The 19,237-nt window shown below is 34.9% G+C and overlaps 1 protein-coding gene across 4 annotated transcripts in view; it reads right to left on the bottom strand.

Moving 5' to 3' along the window:
• Nucleotides 1-8,676: 8,676 nt before the first annotated feature.
• The window catches only part of ZDHHC20 (zinc finger DHHC-type palmitoyltransferase 20), a 76,570-nt gene continuing 66,009 nt past the window's right edge, over nucleotides 8,677-19,237 (bottom strand). For 2 of the 4 annotated variants that reach the window (XM_037527343.2, XM_037527346.2), the window contains exons 10-13: nucleotides 16,544-16,633; nucleotides 14,953-15,068; nucleotides 14,014-14,091; nucleotides 8,677-12,529 (exon numbers count right to left, since the gene is read on the bottom strand). In XM_037527343.2, the coding sequence (XP_037383240.1) occupies nucleotides 14,054-14,091; nucleotides 14,953-15,068; nucleotides 16,544-16,633 (244 nt within the window). In that variant the 3' untranslated portion in view covers nucleotides 8,677-12,529; nucleotides 14,014-14,053. Of the gene's footprint in view, nucleotides 12,530-14,013; nucleotides 14,092-14,952; nucleotides 15,069-15,433; nucleotides 15,479-16,543; nucleotides 16,634-19,237 lie in introns of those variants that run through there. The other 2 variants (XM_037527344.2, XM_037527345.2) reach the window with 2 other exon arrangements.

The raw sequence follows: 19,237 nt of genomic DNA, 5'->3' as shown, positions 1-19,237 counted from the left end.
TGCAGGAGATCAAAGAATTAATAGAGGCACTAAAGAACTCTGGGAAAAGCAATGAAAGCAGAATAGATGAAATGGAAGAACGAATAAGTACTTTTGAAGACACAGGAATAAAAAGAACCAAACAGAAAAGGAAGGAGAAGACGAAGGAAAAAGACCAAAGAAAGACTTTGGGAACTATCTGACTCCATGAGGAAAGGAAATATAAGAGTTATAGGAATCCCAGAAGGAGAGGAGAGAGATGTAGGAACAGAGAAAATATTCAAGGAAATAATTGAAGAGAACTTCTCAAACGTGAAGAAGGAGCTGAAAATTGATATACAAGAAGCAAGAAGAACATCAAACTTACATGACGAAAGGAAAAATACAGCAAGACACATAATAGTAAAGCTCCCAAGAATCCAAGAAAAGGAAAAAATAATGAAGCTGACAAGAAGGAAGAAAACAGATAACATTCAAAAGAACACCTATTAGACTGACACCAGACTTCTCCGAAGAAACACTACAGGCAAGGAGAGAGAAGAGGGACATAGTCAACAGACTCCAAGAAAACAGATGCCAGCCAAGAATACTCTATCCTGCAAAGCTCTCCTTCCTCTATGAAGAAAGAATAAGGACCTTCCCAGACAAATGGAAACTCCGGAATTTCATTACAACTAAACCCCCACTCCAAAAAATACTACAAGGAGTCCTAAAGCCAGAACCTCGGAGGGACGAATAACAATGAAAGAAGGCCTAAAAGAAAAAATTTATTAAAAGAATAAATAAATAAAATCAAAGGAAAGACAAACACAATGGCAAATACAGATGCTAACATATCAATATTAACTCTAAATGTAAATGGACTAAACTCTTCAATAAAAAGACACAGAGTCACAGGCTCGATTAAGAAACAAAACCCAAACTTCTGCTGTCTCCAGGAAACACATTTAGCTACAAAAGATAAAAATAGACCCAAAGTTAAAGGATGGAAAACAATCCTACAAGCAAATGGACCAAAAAAGAAAGCAGGAACAGCTATACTTATATCAGATAAAACAGATTTCAAACTCAAAAAGGTAAAAAGAGACCCCAACAGTCACTACATTATGATCAAGGGGACAATTCTTCAAGAAATAACACTCATTAACATATATTCACCAAACGAAGGAGCACCAAAATATACCAGACAACTATTGTCATCTTTGAAAACAGACATCAGAGAAAACACATACGTGGTGGGAGACTTCAACACACCACTATCAACAATGGATAGAACAACGAGACAAAAAATAAGTAAAGACACTAAAGCTCTAAATAAGGATCTAGAGCGCTTGGGCTTAACAGACATCTATAGAACACTAAACCCAAAAAAAATCTGAGTACACATTTTTCTAAAGCACACATGGATCATTCTCCAGGATCGATCACATACTGGAAACCAAGACAAACATCAACAGATAAACCAAGATTGAAAGCATACCAAGCATCTTTTCTGACCACGAAGGCATCAAACCAGAAATAAACTATAAAAAGAAGGCAAGGAACTCTTCTACCTCATGGAGATTAAAACCCACACTACTGGAAGACCACTGTACTAATGAGGAGATTAAAGAAGAAATTAAAAAATTCTTTGAATTGAATGACATGGAGGACACCAATTTCCTAAATGTATGGGATGCAGCAAAAGCAGTAATAAGAGGAAAATATATAGCAATAGAGGCTCACATCAAGAAACAATAAAGAACTCAAAGAAACAACTAATCTTGAAGCTCAAAGAACAAGAAAAAGAACAACAAAAAACCCCAAACCAGTAGAAGAAAAGAAATAATAAAAACCAAAGCAGAAATAAAAGAAATAGAAACTAAAAAAACAATCCCAAAGATCAATGAAACCAAGAGCTGGTTCTTTGAAAAAATAAATAAAAGACAAACCCCTAGCCAGGCTCACAAAGGAAAAAAGGGAGAAAGCACAAATACACAGGCTTACAAATGAAAGAGGAGAAATCACAACGGACACAGCAGAAATCAAAAGAATAATCAGAAACTACTATGAACAGTTATATGGAAACAAGTTCAACAATCTAGAGGAGATGGACAAATTCCTACAACTCTACAATCACCCAAAGCCAGATAAAGAAGAAATGGAACACCTAAACAGACCAATTACAAGCAGCGAAATTGAAATGGTAACCAAAAACCTCCCCAAAAACAAAAGCCCAGGACCTGATGGATTTCCAAATGAATTCTACCAAGTGTTCAGAAACAAATTAGTGCCTATCCTTCACAAACTCTTCCAAAAAATTGAGAAGTAAGGGATAATACCAAACACATTCTATGAAGCCAAAAAACATTACACTAATACCAAAACTGAACAAGGACAACACAAAAAAAGAAAACTACAGGCCAATCTCGCTAATGAACACTGATGCAAAAATCCTCAATAAAATTTTAGCTATCAGAATCCAACAGTGTATTCATAAGATAACTCACCACAACCAAGTAGGATTCATTCCAGGAATACAAGGATAGTTCAACATCCGAAAATCAATCAATGTTATCCAAGACATCAACAAAAAGAAATATAAAAACCATATGATAATATCAATAGATGCTGAGAAAGCTTTCGACAAAGTACGACACACTTGAAATTCTTGGGATACAAGGAGCATACCTCAACATCATAAAGGCCATATATGACAAGCCAACAGCCAGTATCATTCTCAATGGTGAAAAGCTGAAAGCATTTCCATTAAGATCTGGAACTAGACAAGGATGTCCATTCTCACCACTACTTTTCACTATAATACTGGAAGTCCTAGCCAGAGCAATAAGACAAGAGAAAGACATACAAGGAATCCAAATAGAAAAAGAAGAAGTCAAATTATCACTATTTGCAGATGATATGATATATACAAAGAGAACCCAAAAAACTCCACAGAAAAACTAATTCAACTAATCAATCAGTTCAGTAATGTGGCAGGATAGAAAATCAACACGCAAAAGTCAGTAGCCTTCCTATACACAAACAATAAATCTGAAGAAGGAGAAATAAAAAAAAAAACCATCCCTTTTATTATCAAAACAAAAAAAAATCAAATACTTGGGAACAAATCTAACAAAAGAGGTAAAGGACCTATACAAAGAAAACTATAAAACACTATTAAAAGAAATAGAAGAAGACACAAAGAAATGGAAAGACATCCCCTGCTCATGGATTAGAAGAATAAACATTATTAAAATGGCCATCCTACCAAAAGCAATATAAAGATTCAATGCTATTCCAATAAAAATTTCAATGATATTCTTCAAAGAAATAGAAAAATTATTGATGAAATTCATATGGAATCACCAAAAACCCCAAATAGCCAAAGCTCTCCTGAAAAAAAAAGAAGGGAATGGAGGCCTCACACTCCCAGACTTCAAACTATACTACAAAGCCATAATCATCAAAACTACATGGTATTGGAACAAGAACAGACACACAGACCAATGGAATCGAATAGGAAATCCAGAAATAAATGCACAGATTTATGGTCAACTAATCTTTGACAAAGGAGCAAAGAATATGCACTAGAGCAAAGGAAGTTTGTTCCATAAATGGTGCTGGGAAAACTGGGTCGCTACATGCAAAAGAATGAAGCTTGACTACTACCTCACACCATGCACAAAAACCAACTCAAAATGGATTAAAGAACTAGACTTAAGACCTGAAACCATAAAATATATAGAAGGAAATATAGGTGAAACACTACATGATATGCACTTCAAAGACATCTTTACAGACACATCACCCAAAGCAGGGATAGTGAAGGCAAAGATAAGCAGCTGGGACAACATCAAATTCAAGAGCTTCTGCACAGCAAAAGAGACAATAACAAAAACAAAGAGAAACCCCACCAACTGGGAGAATATTTTTGCACACAACACTAATGATAAATGACTGATCACAAAAATCTACAAAGAGCTGATGAGACGCAACACAAACAAAGAAAATAATCCAGTCAAAAAATGGGCAGAAGAGCTAAAAAGTAACTTCTCTGAAGAAGAAATGCAAATGGCCAACAGGTATATGAAACTACCATGAGATACCATCAAATCAAAACTACCATGAGATACCATCTTACACCAGTGAGAATGGCACATATTAAAAAAACTAGCAACAACAAATGTTGGCGAGTTTTTGGAGAAAAAGGAACTCTCCTGCATTGCTGGTGGGAGTGCAAACTGGTCCAACCACTATGGAGAGCTGTGTGGAGATTTCTTGACCTACTAAACATAGAGCTTCCATATGATCCAGCAATTCCACTCCTAGGTATTTACCCAAAGGACACAGAAACATCAATTCCAGAGAGCACCTGCACCCCTGTATTTATAGCAGCACTATTTACAATAGCTAAGCTTTGGAAACAACCCAAATGCCCAAAAATAGATGACTGGATCAAGAAGATGTGGTACATATACACCATGTAATATTACTCAGCATTCAAAAAAGATAAACACATGCAATTTGCAGCAACATGGATGGAGCTGGAAGGGATCATGCTCAGCGAAATAAGCCAGAAAGAAAAAGAAAAATACCAGATGGTCTCACTCATAGCAGGAATCTAGAAAACTTAAATAAGGGACCAGGAAAAAGAATATACAAAAGAAAATATTAAAATCAACAAACAACTATGAGCCACAGACACTCTATGGGGGATGGGGGGCAGAGAAAGGAGGACTTGGGGTCAAAATAAGGGGGTTGTAATTGTATGGGGAATATAAAAAATAAAATTTAAATAAAATGTGAAAAAAAATGAACGAAGTAAAATATATATAAATAAATAATAAATAATTTTTTTTAAAAGGCTGAGGTGAAAGCTTATAGCCGCGTGTCCGTATTATATGCAAAAGTTTATCGTGGGTGAAGCGTCTATGTGGATATCTGTCACTTCTGGGTGGTCCACTAAGGCACATCACAGTCTTAAAATTCTCACCCCTTGTACCAAGAACATCCTGAGGATGCAATGTCCTCGGCTCCCACCTGCAGCCTGGGCACCTGATGTTCTGGAGAGCAGGAACTGGGTGATTTTCTTGACATTTCAGCATGGAAATCACAGGGTTTTCATGTGCCTATAGGGGTCAAGTGTCTAGGGGATGGCGCAGAATTGGTTGATTTAGGCTCTGAGCTCAGAATTTTTCAGCTCCTGTCCATCCTCTGGAGTAGGGGCTCAGTGAGTGGGCTAAGTTGGCATACACAGGTATACAACATAAACTTTTAACCCTCCATGGGATCATACTATATAGGTAGATTTCTGCAATTTGATTTTCTCACATAATGTTTTCAAGACCTTACCCATAGCGATACTTCAATTTTTATGATTAGATATATTTTACATGGAGAGTCCTCAGACTACTACTATATATAAAATATAGATATATTATATGATATATATCATATGTCATATATATATATATAAACCCTTCTTTAAGTGGCTTGATCGTTTCTAGAATACAGTAACCTAATTTGGTCAATTTTCTAATTGACAGACATTGGTTTTCCTTACTTACTGCTTTCTTAAATCTCTCAAACAACTAACTTTATGCACATTTCTCTGAAGGGGGTTGCCAGTCTGGAGATTATACATAGTGAAATGACACATATGGCCAAATTATTTAATTACTTTCTCTTTTAAAGTAGAGTTAAGCCATTTCTCATCCTCGACAAAAGTGTTGTCTGAATCCTCAGCAACACTGGCTATCATCTTAGAAAAAAAACAGCCCCTGCTGTTTCCGCATGCTGTGATTATTTCATTTCTTCTTCTACTTTTATTTGTGTGGGGTTTTTTCTTAAATTTCCATGCACTCAAATTAATTTTTCTTAATCAATAGCATTATGTCTGCCTAGGAATAGCTTTCATATCTCATTTTGAAATCTACTGTATCCATGTTTTCTTGAAATGCCTGTTTTTATTTTCTTTTTGCTGTTATATAAAATGGTGAATTAAGTAGATATTTTATCTCCAAGCTCTTCAAAGACTATTACAAACACAAATATAGTTTCACCAAATTAAGTCAAAGGCATGTAATCAAAGTAAAACTTTCAACATTAAGGTATATTTAGGTAGTAATATTTTAAAGTTACTTTGTTGTTAACCATTGGCAATGTTCTATCGGTCACAATTGGTTTTTTTAAAGTTTTATTTGAAAATTTATTTATGCATACAAGAACTGGGGTATAGGCCAGAGGTGTGGGGTAGGGGATGAGAGGATTCACCAGAGACAGAGTGGGGAGCAGAACAGGTGGATTGACTGAAATGCACTGCTGAGGTGAGCAGTGGGCAAGACAGGAGAGGTCTTCTCGCCATATGGGTCTCCTCCCTGACTGGGGATTGAACTCATGCTGCAGTGGCTGCTCATAACTTCATAGTACTGAGACTTAATCTTGCACCACGAGAGAGGCCCCAATATTTTTAAAGTACAACCACAACTGTAAAATTAAGGCACTTAAAAAATTAAAAAATCTGCTTCATACACAGGATGGGGCAATTTGTTACACAACATTAATCTTTTCAACAAGTTTGCTAAGAAACAGTTCCTATGTTTAATGTTAAAAGTAATGTTAAAACAATCTCACTTAGAAAAATCAAGGTATCACTTAATGAATAAAGCTTATTGTCCCCTGCGACTTTATATTTTCAGATCTTCATTTAGAAATTGTGAATTCATGAGAAAAAAAATGAATTTTGCTATAAAAACCCAAGGAAGAATAACAGTGATTAAAATGTTTCCTTTCCAAAATGTAAATACCCGTAAAAAAAGACATACATAATATTCCAGGTATTCAACACCAGAAATTCACTTATGAAAGAGGTGCATTTTGGTTATTTGATGGTAAGGTGTTTTTTTAAGTATAAAGTACTTTATCCAGGCCATTACTTAAGTCTACAGCTTCACCCACTTTGAGAGTACAAACTTATCAATTTGTGTAGAACTTTGAGCCAGATCACAGGAAAGGTCTGAAATATATGTCATCTGGTTAGAAAAACTTGAGACTTGCAGACACTCATTTTTTACTTTGTGCTTGACAGCATTCCTCAGCCATCTTCTAGCCTTGTCTTCAGCATAAGCCCAGCATAAATCTGGGCTTGCTGAATGAGTTACTTTGTGGTGGGCATTCTTGCAGGTGTTCTGCATACAGTACAGTGGAAGCTCTGCAGTCACCTCAAAGACACTTATGGTTTTTATGCCAGACTCCAGCTTGAGCTGCACCACTTGGCACTGGATGCTCACGCTGGTACTGGAAGACAAGGCAGTGGGACTGGGTTGACAGGGCAGGTGAGCTGGGATAGCCCCCTGTATGGGGGCTTGTTTTTATTTTTATAATATCTAAGACTATGAGTCATCAGGAATTTATTTTTTAAAATATTTTATTTATTTTTGCATAGAACTGGGGTGTGGACCATAGATGCGGGGGCTGAGAGAATTCACCAGAGATGGAATGGGGAGCAGAACAGGCTGATCTACTGAAATGCACTATTGAAGGGAGCAGAGGGTGAGACAGGAGAGGTCTGCTGAGCCATGTGGGTAGCTCCCTGGTTGGTTTCCAGGTGCTATTGGGGTTCTAGTGTAACAGGGTGGTCCCCAGGAAAATTTTGGGCAGATTCCAGGTTCCATGCCCCACCCAAGGGAGGGTGGAGCTGAGAAGGGAAAAGAAGCTGGAGAGGAGACTGGAGAAGGAAGGATGCAGGGTGAGAAGCAAGAAGATCTGAGAAAGCACATGAAACAGAGACATGTGAAGAAGCTGCACTTGCTACTTGGTCCTGGACTGGTTGAACCAGATGTGGGTGAGAGACCTGTGGGGAGGTTAACAATGGCAGCTTTTATCTTGATTTTGATTTTGCTCTTTTCTTCCCAGACTTGTCTATTTCTGACCCTTTTCTATGGGTCCCGTTGGAAGGTGCTTTAGACAATGTGGCAGGCTTTCGGGCCTTGCTTTGGGCCAACCCTGTTTGGCTAGTCATTTACCAACGAGGGGTTGGGGGATGGGTAACTTTAGGTGCTTGATTTGGAAACTATATTCTTGTCTTTTCTGTATTGTACCCTAACTGTATTAAAGTTCCTTTCCAGGGCCTCCCCTGGTGGCGCAGCGGTCGAGCGCTGGGCTGAGAGGCTGCCCACAGCCTCTGCAGCACCAGTTCATTCCCAGCCGCCGGCGAGGGTCCCACCAAAAAAAAAAAAAAAAAAAAAAAAAGTTCCTTTCCATTAAAGGTCTTATATGTTTTGTCTTGATGCAGTGGATGGCAGACCTATTTAGAGCAAGCAGGTTTGAAAGTTCTGGTGTGCCCCTCTTTCTGTCCTGTGACACCAGCTTAGCGAAACCAGTAGGACACATTCACCAATTTCTCTCTCTTTCTCCCTGAGTTATTCCTCTCTTTGTTTCCCCTTTTGTAAATAAACCCTTTATTAACCTTGTTTGTATGTGCCTGCAGTTGAGCCTCACTTTAAGTGCTTTTTTTTCTTAAGTCCTTTTTACGCACAAGGGTGAGGACCCACACTCAGGCCAACCCATTTCACATTGGGGTTGCCCTGTCACAGTAATACCTATCTTAGATGTGACTACCAAAATTATAAGCCAAATTTCTTTAACTATTTTACCAGATTTTCAAGGTGACGACAATAATATTCTCTCATTTGGCAAATACCACTTTAAAAAAAAAAGATTTATTTATTTATACAAGCACTGGGTACAGTCAGAAGCGCGGGAGAGTGAGAGAATTCACCAGAGCCAGAGGGGAGAGCAGAGCAGGCAGACTGACAAAGTACTCTGCTGAGGGGAGCAGTGGGCGGCAGGAGAGGTCTGTGCGCCATGTGGGAACCTTGCCCGACGGCTGGGGATTGAACCAGCGCTGCTTTGCAGCCCAGTGCTCAACCGCTGAGCCACTGGGGAGGCTGGGGAGGCCCAATACCACTTTTTAACAACAACAAAACTGGTGCAAATATAGAACTTTATTTTTATTTATTAATAAAGTAAATCATTATGATTAAAGTTTAAAAATATTCAGCCTTCATGTTAATATAGATTAAGCCACCCAAAAGACAAAGCAGAATTAACATTAAGTCATGGTCCAGGATTATACTTATGAGAAACAAATACAAGATTATGGAACTTGATAAGTAAAGACAATCAAAGTAAACTGTATTTCAAATTTGTTTATATAAAAACATATTAAAGATCACTTTAAAATAGCATCAATCTTTTCTTTTAAATGGGCATAGCCTCATCTGCAGCATGTACAAATATAATAAACTTAATAGTTTTCTTAATCTTTAAATAGAAATACAACTCCTTGCTTCTTTATGCAACCCAACAAAATAATATAAAGCGAAGTCATTAGAAAAATATGAACCTTTCTGAATCTATATTGCATTTTGAATTCAGATTGGAAAATACAGTTCAGTTCATATGAAACACGTGGATCAGGTTCATATATTATCTGTGTATTACAGACTATTAGATATGGTTTTTTTTGGCTGAAATGCAAAAATATGAGTAATTTCTTAATAATAGATTAGTTAAAAATACTTTCCATTGGTAAGTACTAGTCCTAGGACAAAATATAAGTGAAACCTATTTGTGGTCACTGTCTACTCAGTGCCCCAAATATGCATACCCTAACACTAAGCCCAAAAATACATTTGCTTTGAAGATTACTGAATGGAAATCTTACATGTTTGATAATGTTTAATTTAAACAATGCTGTAAACATAGTCAAAAATCTGCTTCCTAAAAAAAATTCAAGTAAACATTGCATATTTGATTTAAACTTTACAAGTTATGAAACATTTGATCATAACCACATAATATGTAAAAATATTTTTAAAAAATCATCTGCAAGAAATGGTGAAACTAAATCTTGTAAATGTGTTCATGTTTACTAGCTACATACTGCAACTGCTATTTGGTTTGGCATAATGATACGGGTAACAGGCCTCAGATTCTGAATGTTCAAGTAAATTTGTACCCCGTTAAAACAAATTTCTGGTATAATTTGTTTTTAACGGCAATGGTAAGACCTGAAATTCAACTACATTTTCCTTAAATATCACCATACATGTTTTGAAGGAGTGAAGATAAGTACTTCTTATAAATATTGACAGAGCTTCATTTTGATCTTTTTTCCCCAAAGAGTTGACAGCACTAATACCCTTGAAATACCAAAGAGGCAGCAGCCTTTTTCTGATTCCCATACCATGTATAGGCCTCTGCTGAATGGTCACTACTATGATTAAAGAAAATCAGTCCAATATTATTTAGAATGTGGCAAAATGTTGGCCATAAATGAAACTGAATTGGGCTCTGCCCACTCAGAGGAGGAAGTTTTTCCAATTCCTACAAAGGCCATTGTGGGCCTGTGGGGGTCCACTGAAGTGGCTTAAGTAAAAGACTATAAACTGAATGTATCTGAAAATGTATTTACTATGTTAATAAAGATAATGTTAAATATAGAAATTAACATATCTGAGAAAGATTACCACAAAAGTACTTGACTAGGTTAAGGGGGGGAAATTATGTTTCCTCAGTTGTTAATTAGGTGCATGCAAATTCTTTGATCTAAATGTACAAGTATCACAAAAAGGATTGAGAGCATTTCTGAAAGTAGTCAAGTAAGTTTAGACAATTACTATTTCTTTATAATATGCAGACTGCCAAACTGAAGTGTTACTTTTGGTTGGAAATTGATACCCCTTAATTCTGTTACTGAAAAATTTTCTAAAATCAAGATTATTAAGACTACACAGTAGACATAAAAGTAGATGAATCCATAATATAGTATTCCAAACCATATTTTCAATACTATTACATAGTATTTCAAACTATATTTAAACTATATTTAACTCATTCCTTTGGTTCAGAGGGGGAAAAATGTTACTTCCTTTTAAAATTTAGTATTAGCCAATGGGATTGGACAAATCCTAGAAATTATAAACTTGGAATAGCTGCTATAAAATTTATGTTACATTAGAAAATTATGGAGCTAATTTGGTGTATAGAATGTACTCCAAAAATATCTGTTTGGATCAATCAATATTTTTCAAAATTTGGAATTGGAGAATGACAGAAGTCATTCAGTCCAACTCATTCTTAACATCCCCTTCTTCCTAATCCCATTTTATAGACAGGGAAACTATAACTGTTGATATTTATAGATAACTGGTTAAGATTGATCTCTATCAATTAATGGAAGCAATCATTTTGATTAGTGTGTGCATTTGACTAAACAGTACAAATAAGGAGTAATATTTCTACATTTCTCCTTTATAGAATATTTTTCTTTATAACTAATGCAACAATTCCCCCTTACCTAGACTGGATTTCAAAAAGTAAAAGGAGGTATGTGTCTAAGGTAGAAAGGGGTTACTGTTAGGAAGTTAGATTTTAAGCTCAGCATTAAGAGTACAATCCACCTCTCAGCAATGGGAAATTTTAAATGACTACTCAGAATTTCCTTCCTAAGAGCAGTATTATGCTAAGTAGTTTTACCCTAGTTCAAATTTCATTTTAAGTCACTGTTTAAGCTATACAGAATTACTGTAAAAAGTTTCAAGATGATTTTTAGTCATTATGTAAATTGAAATTTGAAAGTTAACTTAAGTTGCATTCTAAATACCTTAGGACTGAAAATATCTTGTATAGCCTGCTTATCTTTCTGGTTTTTCACTTCTCTAGACACTTCCACCTACTCCTACTGTGTCCAAGAGCACATGTACCTTGTGTTTTCCTGCTCATGTAAATACCCATGAAAGTTGAATAAAAAAGTAATTTAATAAAGCAGAGAATGAAAGATATTTTTTATACTAGCTAAGATGGGCACAACACTACATTGCATGGTTGTATTAATGCTTATAACTAAGCCTTCAATGAATTATACAAATGTGCTCCTTGTTTTAAATTGTTATATTTAAATATCTGAATACTTCTGAGTGTTATTTTATAGCCAATAAAAAAATCTTTATTATTAAAAATGTTATAAAGTATAAAACAGTAATTATAAATGAATAACATCCAATTTTTAAAAAAGCAATTATTTTCTTTTTCTTTTTACACAGTACTAGCGACAGTCATTTTGCTATTATTATTCACTTTCAACCGCCATACTACTCTTGATGTACTTAAAACAAGTTTGTAGCTTGTGTTTCTACAGAGAAAATTTATGTGGATACTAAGAAACAACTCTAATAATGTAACTCAGGTATCAAAAAATAAGTATGCCATGTTAACATGTGATTTGGTAGCTCATATTACAGCATCTTATATCATGTTATTTCCAAAGTAAAATGAAGTCATTTTTGTAGCTGTAAGCCAATGTTGCATGAATGGGCATTAAGATTAAGGCATCTCCCTGCTCCTGCAGTAGTACTCTGTGGCTCCAGCGATCTGCACAAAGGCTTCCATTTAAAAAAAATATCTCTCTCTCTCTATTTATCTTCTGTTATACTTCAATTTAATTCCATTGGTTATTTTCTTGCAAATAAAACTGAAAATATCAGTCAGTAATGCTTTCATATACCTATAAAAACAGAAAAAATTGAATTATTGGTTAAAACTTGATTTCGTATTTCTGAAAATAAGACATTAATTAATTAGTCCTGTGGGTTAAGGTATAGAGCTGCTAATATAACAAGACAGAAAAATAAATCATACAACTAAAATTGTAACAATAAGGATTTTTATAAGTAGTAAATACAGGGTTTCACCGACTCCTCCTGAAGCAATCCATAGAACACTGTAACTCAAGAGAGGCAGATTCCAATAGTTCTCACTTAATGTCAACTTTGACGTAATGTGAGGAGACATCTTGCCCATACCTTTCTAAGCCTGCTATCCAATGTGGACAAGTACCCACAGCAATAGTCACAGGAACTTAAGTTCTCAATAATCAGAGCATCAGCTATTATCTGCTCATATTAAGAAGAAATGTAGACTCAGGACCGAGGACTGCTACCTGAAGACCAGTTGCTATCCCAGTTTTCAGCAGCACTGATTGTGACACATGATTATATCATGCAGTTTCTACTTCTTGTCTTCAGACCCCAGCCTGTTTGCTTTGATGGCTGAGCCCTACCCAAGATGCCTCTGTTTTGATTCTGTCTTGTTTTAGGTTCTGGTTTTAACTCTGGACATCAACTACATAGATTGAATACTAAGGACAAACACTGGATAAAGAAGCAGATGCTCCCCAGTTCCCAAGCTGACACTCAGATAAGAATCCTTTGGAAAAAATGAACTCCAGACACAGAGAAACTAAGCTAAAAAATGTGTATTGTGTTTAAGCTGCTAAATTTGTGGTAGTGTGTTACACAGCAATAAGCAACCAATATGCACTATAAGCAGGCTATCAAAAAGTCTAATAGCTTGTAAGATGCTACTGAACCACTGAACTTAGCACTTGACTTACATTTAGACAGTGGACGTCTGTTTTTTAAGCATTGTGAGAAAGTTAGTTGACATCTGTTTTGTTCAACTTCAGCAAAACAGTACCTTCACTGCTTTATACTACTGTTTATACTTATCTGTCTGGAATGTTTTCTATTGCTAAATAAATTTCCTCTGGTTTTTGTGTCTGGGCACACAGAAAAAGAATAGTTTATCAATGTACTTTGCCAGGGTATATTGCTCTTTTACAAACTAACATCAATAATTCTTTTCTTTATTTTCAGTCTTTAAAATTAGCCACTTTTGATCATTTTTTTTTAATAGTGGGCAGTTTTAATTAATAAAGAACTCTTCACTGTAGAGGTTAGTTTTCCATATGCCAATTCTAAGCAACTTACTGATTTCTTCACTCATCTACCTATAAATATTTACTAAAATTATGTCTGGAGTGCTAAGAAAAACGGGACTTAGGCACATGCTATTTTCCAATCTCTCAAGAACTACCTAGTTTTGTTGATGTAATTGAAAAAAGTAAAAAAAAAAAAAACCTGTTTTGAGATTAAGGAATATGCAAATAAACTGCATTTGTTCAAGGAAATTACCTTCACACTGTCTTACCTTGCTCTTATTCAAATGGTTACTTATGAACAAGTGGTACTCAATTTTCTATTGCCACTGTAACATGGTTATTTGTCCCTGTAAGCACACAATTACATATATGATAAAAAAAGGAAGTATTAAATTTCTGACTAAAAGTAAAATCAATGACAGCAGTAAAAGCAATTCTTACGAAAAAATAATTTTAAAGCTGCCAAAAGAATAATTTTAAAGCTGCTAGAAGAAAAAAGTCAGAAATTCTGACAGGAAGTTTCTAAGTTTTAGGGTTTTTCCGAGGGTTAGTACACATTAATTTGAATGTCCAAGCCAATTTTTTACAGTGCAAGAAGACAAAGACAAAGTTGTTACTATTATTACTAAGAACTAGAACAGATATATATTTATAATGCTTGGAAGGGGCCACCTATACTATAACCCCAGGTCTGATTAAAAACCCATTTCTATCTTATCAACTGTTCTATAATGCAGCCATAATTCATTGAATGATTAAGCATCAACAAGAAAGGGTTAAAATATATCTACAATGCACTCTTTCTATACTAAAGCAGCAAAGAGTACAATGTATTTCAAAAATTACTTACAAATAAGCAAAAGCCAGGATCCTAATGAATAACTTTATTTAAAGGTTATACAGACTAGCCAATGGCCAAAGAACTTTCCACATTTGAGGCAAAGAAGTAAGTGACTGGGAAACAAAAAACTAAAATAAAACAAACCCAGCTGTGAACAGAACAAAACCTTAGCAGTTACTACACTTTTTTCCTGAAACCCCTTCTCCATAAAAACTACCAATAACACTAATACCTCATATATAAGATACCTTGTGAAATATTTTATGTCTTAGGATTTAAAAATATCACATTATCTTTTTCACATTTATTAAATGTGGTGATTGAAATTTTAAACAGATGAAGCAATGTTTCATATTATAAGAATTACCTGATCTGACAATGCCTTCTTCAGATCCATTCTCTATCCATTGAGATTCATTGTCCAATAGACGGTTTTTTGATTCACTAAGTGGTTTGATAGGAAAGGGTTGATTTGGGCCAATACTGAAAAAAGGAGCAAATAATTTAGTATACAGCTTAATGCTTAATTAAGAATACTTAATTAATAAGCGGCAAATTAGTATTCCTTCTCCTAAATATGTGAGGGCAACTCATGAGATCGCAGCACTATGAAAAAAAAAACCACTATCTTCAAAAGAAAAATATGCCCCACCCCACCCTCCCCATTAAAAATTTTAAAGTTCTCTAGACCCAATAATCTGTACTCCAACACTGTCAATTAAAACAATTAGACAAAAGGAAAATGCTTCAGAGGCCAGTCTGAAATGCTTTTAACATGTTAATTGAGAGCCATATGTAGCACAAAGACAGGTGAGGATCTATGTCTGTGGCCAGGACAAAAAAATTACCTGTCATTTCCCAAGTTTTCTGCTTTCTACCTCTGCAGTTTAGATCTAAGGGGAAAAAATGATTTAGTGATTTAGCGTAGACTTATTTTTCTAGCTAAGAGATCCAGGGAAGGAGGGAATAGAGGAAGGAAAGGAAGAAAAGGGAACTAACTCTTGTTGTGTACCTAGATAATGGGCCAGTCACTGTGCTAGGCACTTAATACACATTATCTCAATCTGCACAATTACTCTTAGAGGTAGGCATGACAATTCTCATTTTACAGAGCTGGAAACTGATGTTCAGGTTAAATGACTTGTTCAGACCCACAAAAATATTAGTGCTAGAATGTCATTTTTTTAAGGCTTTATTTAAGCTTTATTTAAGCTGAAGGCTTTATTTAAGCTTTAAATTCTAAGGAAGGCCTATATTCTTCAGATGTTAATATGCTTCCTTGGAATTTATAATCCGTCCTCTGCCACAATTTATTTCTGTAGTAAGTTTCAACTGTTCCACTTTAACAGAAACATCCCTATCTCTCTCGAAATTTCATTTAATATGAATTATTCCTCTGAATTTATGAATCAATTTGCTTGGCATGCCTGCAAATGCTGAGAAAATGTTTTCTGTGATAAATGAGAAAAAATTTATATTTATATCTTTCACTAATATTTTTACAGTGTAGTTAAAATCTGTTTATCAACATAAAATGGTTAGTGTTACTATGACTAATTTCTTTGAAAAAAATGTAATTGATAAAAGTCAAAATGATGAAATATTAAAATGCTGTTTAGTTTCTAGGAGGATACAGCATATTTAGGGTAGTCATGCTTCCGAATTTGTCCAGACATTTCTAGTTAAATGTGATTGTCCTGACTCAACTATTAGTAGCAAGCTTTCTCTTTCTTACTCTCAAGTGTTCTGGCTTAGATGATAAAAAATAAGGTTCTTTTAAGCACACTGGGTATAAAACACATTAACCCTCAAGTGAAAAAATTTAAATAGAAGTTCTCTTTTCTATTTGTGCTGTCTTACTAAATTACTACTGTATTTATCTATAAGCTATGCACATATAACACACACACACAGTTTGCTTTATAATGATATTGAAAATCTAATGACAAGAAGCATACCTTCTGGCATATTCATTCTGGTTTGTAACAGAAGCTTGTTCTGGATCCATCCCCACAAGGCGAGTTGGAAAACTGCAACCATCACCCAAGCTACATGATGAAAAATATCAGTAGCAATTTAAATCATGTCAAGTTAAGTGAAAGAGGGTAAATTTAAAACCCATTATTCAAAGATATAGCATAAGGAAATTATCATAACTTGTTATTTCAGAAGATAATTCTAAGGAAGTAAGCCTTTCTTTAATAATTTATATATATTAATATTTAAAACTATATCTTCCATGACTCTTAAGATCATGATCCCAATTAAGATATAACCTAAAACATAGGTATTCAAATTATGTGGGCAACTGATCTATTTATGATCATTTTAGACATCATATAGAAATTTAATATGTAAAGCCCACATATGTATTCATCCAACAATATTCAATAAACAAAGTATTTACTAAATGGCTATGATGTTTGGGGTTCTATTTTAAGTGCTAAGGAACAAAAGGGAAGAAAATTTCTAAAAAAAAAGCATAGTTACACTTTCATATTCTAAAAACATCAAAATTACGTATAATAGAATCTTTTACTTCCAGGCAAGATGGATTAACTGATAAATTTGACGTATAGTAAACAACCAGAAAAATGAGCAGTATGTAAAAAAAAAAAAACCAAACAAAAAAAACAACTTTCAAAGCAGGCAGCACAAAACTGTTGTCTCTGAAAAAAGAGAAATAAACCAAATGAGTACCAATTTTCTGCCAGGGCCTGAGAAGTGCGAGGAGAAACAGAGCAAGGTAGTCTCACTGAATTGAGATGATGGAGATAGGAGTTTGGAGAAGCTGAAGTAGCCTGCTCTATCAGAGGGAGTTGAAGAGGAGAGAAATGCAGAGAAAGTGCTATAGAAATCTATACAGGGTTTTACTTGAGTTTTTTGATAGTGAATTACACATGTGAATCTGGGACAAGAACAACTGGAAAGTACAAGCTGAACAATTCACAGAGCTCATAGAGCACCAGAAAAGCATTCAAATTTCACCAGTCAGGGTGAGATGATTTTGCTGAACACACTGGAGACACCAGCAAGCTCTACCCTTTGTTGTAAAGCTAAGCTTTCCCTAAAGAAAATACTACTTTTTTACTAACACAGCTTAAAACAAGCCTCAAAGGACCAAGCTGAAACAAAAACTGTCTGCTAAAACAAAATCCAGCATTCTTTAAAGGGAAACAACAAAGACTTAGAATGACTGTGAAAATTTAAAACAAGGACTTTAAAAGTGATCTTAATATGGAATTTAAAAAGTAAAACAGATAAAATGAAAAGTGAAACATAAGATTAAAAAAACCAATTTATCTTTTAGAGCTGAAAAATGTAATACCTGAAATACAAAATTTACTGGGTAAGTTTTAGTGGACTAGAAATTAAAGAAAAAGAGATCAGTGAATTTGCTGATACAACAATAGAAATTATCCAAACTGAAGCAAAGAGAGAAAGATTGGGGGAGGGAGGAAACAGTAAGGCACAGAACAGTGATGACCTGTGGGTCATTATCAAACATTTTAGCATACATGTATATTTTAGAGAACCAGGAAAGCTACTGGGGGTGGGGAGGTGGACTGGGGGGAGGCATGGGACAAGCAGGAGTAAGCAGGAAAAGCAACTGATGATATAACTGATGAAAAATTTTCAAATTTAATGAAAACTATGAATTCACAGATCCAAGAAGCTTACTGAATCTGAGAGAGAATAAATAAAACCATACTAAGGACTCTCATCATCAAACTGTTTAAAAGCAGTGATAAAGATATAATCTTAAAAGTAGCCAGATGGAAAAAAAGACAGTAATTTATAAGTAGTGGAATAAAGGTAAGAGTGAGGCTGATTTATTGTCACAAATAGTCCAAACCAGAAGATAATGGAACAACATCTTTAAAATCTCAACACACTGAATTCTGTTTAGAGAAAATAGCCTATGTTCCAACCAGTCAGAATAGAAAAACCTTGTAACACATAAGAGAGAAAAAAAGTACCAAAGACGAGATTGGTAACTGAAGATATTAGGATCTATCCAGATGAAACACAGAAAAAGGACTGAACAAAAAAGGATACTGCATTTGGATGCTGTGATAGAACACGAGTGGAGTCCCAGTGGTAAAGAGGGGAGAGGGATGATAAAAGAAATAATGGTTGAAATATTTTCCAAATTTGATGTAAGCTATACAGTCACAGATCCAAGAAGCTCAACCAACCCTAAGCATAAGAAAGATGATGAAAACTATAACAAGGCATATCATCATCAAATTGCATAAACTAATGATAAACAAAGACTTAAAAGCAGCCAGAGGAAAAAAGAGATTACGAGTGAAAAAGATAATAATGACTAGAAACTTACCAGAAAAATGACAGTGAAAGAAATCCTGAAACTCTATAGCAAGCAAAAATGTCTTTCAAAAGTGAAGGCAAAATAAGTCATTTTCAGACCAAAAAAAAAGACAATACAGCAAATTAAGAAACAAACCCAGAACACTTACAAATACGTCATTTGAATTTCAAAATTTTTTTCCTTCTCTATACTGACTTTAGAGTTTATGGCCTAGGATCACTGAGAAATTGGGAGGAAAAAACTATGAATCATCTTGGACATACATTCTCATTTAAAGTGAAAATTGTATTATGTGTTGGGTCTTCTCTGATTTTGTTAG

Source organism: Talpa occidentalis, unplaced genomic scaffold (assembly GCF_014898055.3).
Source record: "Talpa occidentalis isolate TD23 unplaced genomic scaffold, MPIMG_talOcc4v2.1 talOcc4.5, whole genome shotgun sequence".
NCBI classification, from domain to species: Eukaryota; Metazoa; Chordata; class Mammalia; order Eulipotyphla; family Talpidae; genus Talpa; species Talpa occidentalis.
This window is presented reverse-complemented; position numbering and strand designations above follow the sequence as displayed.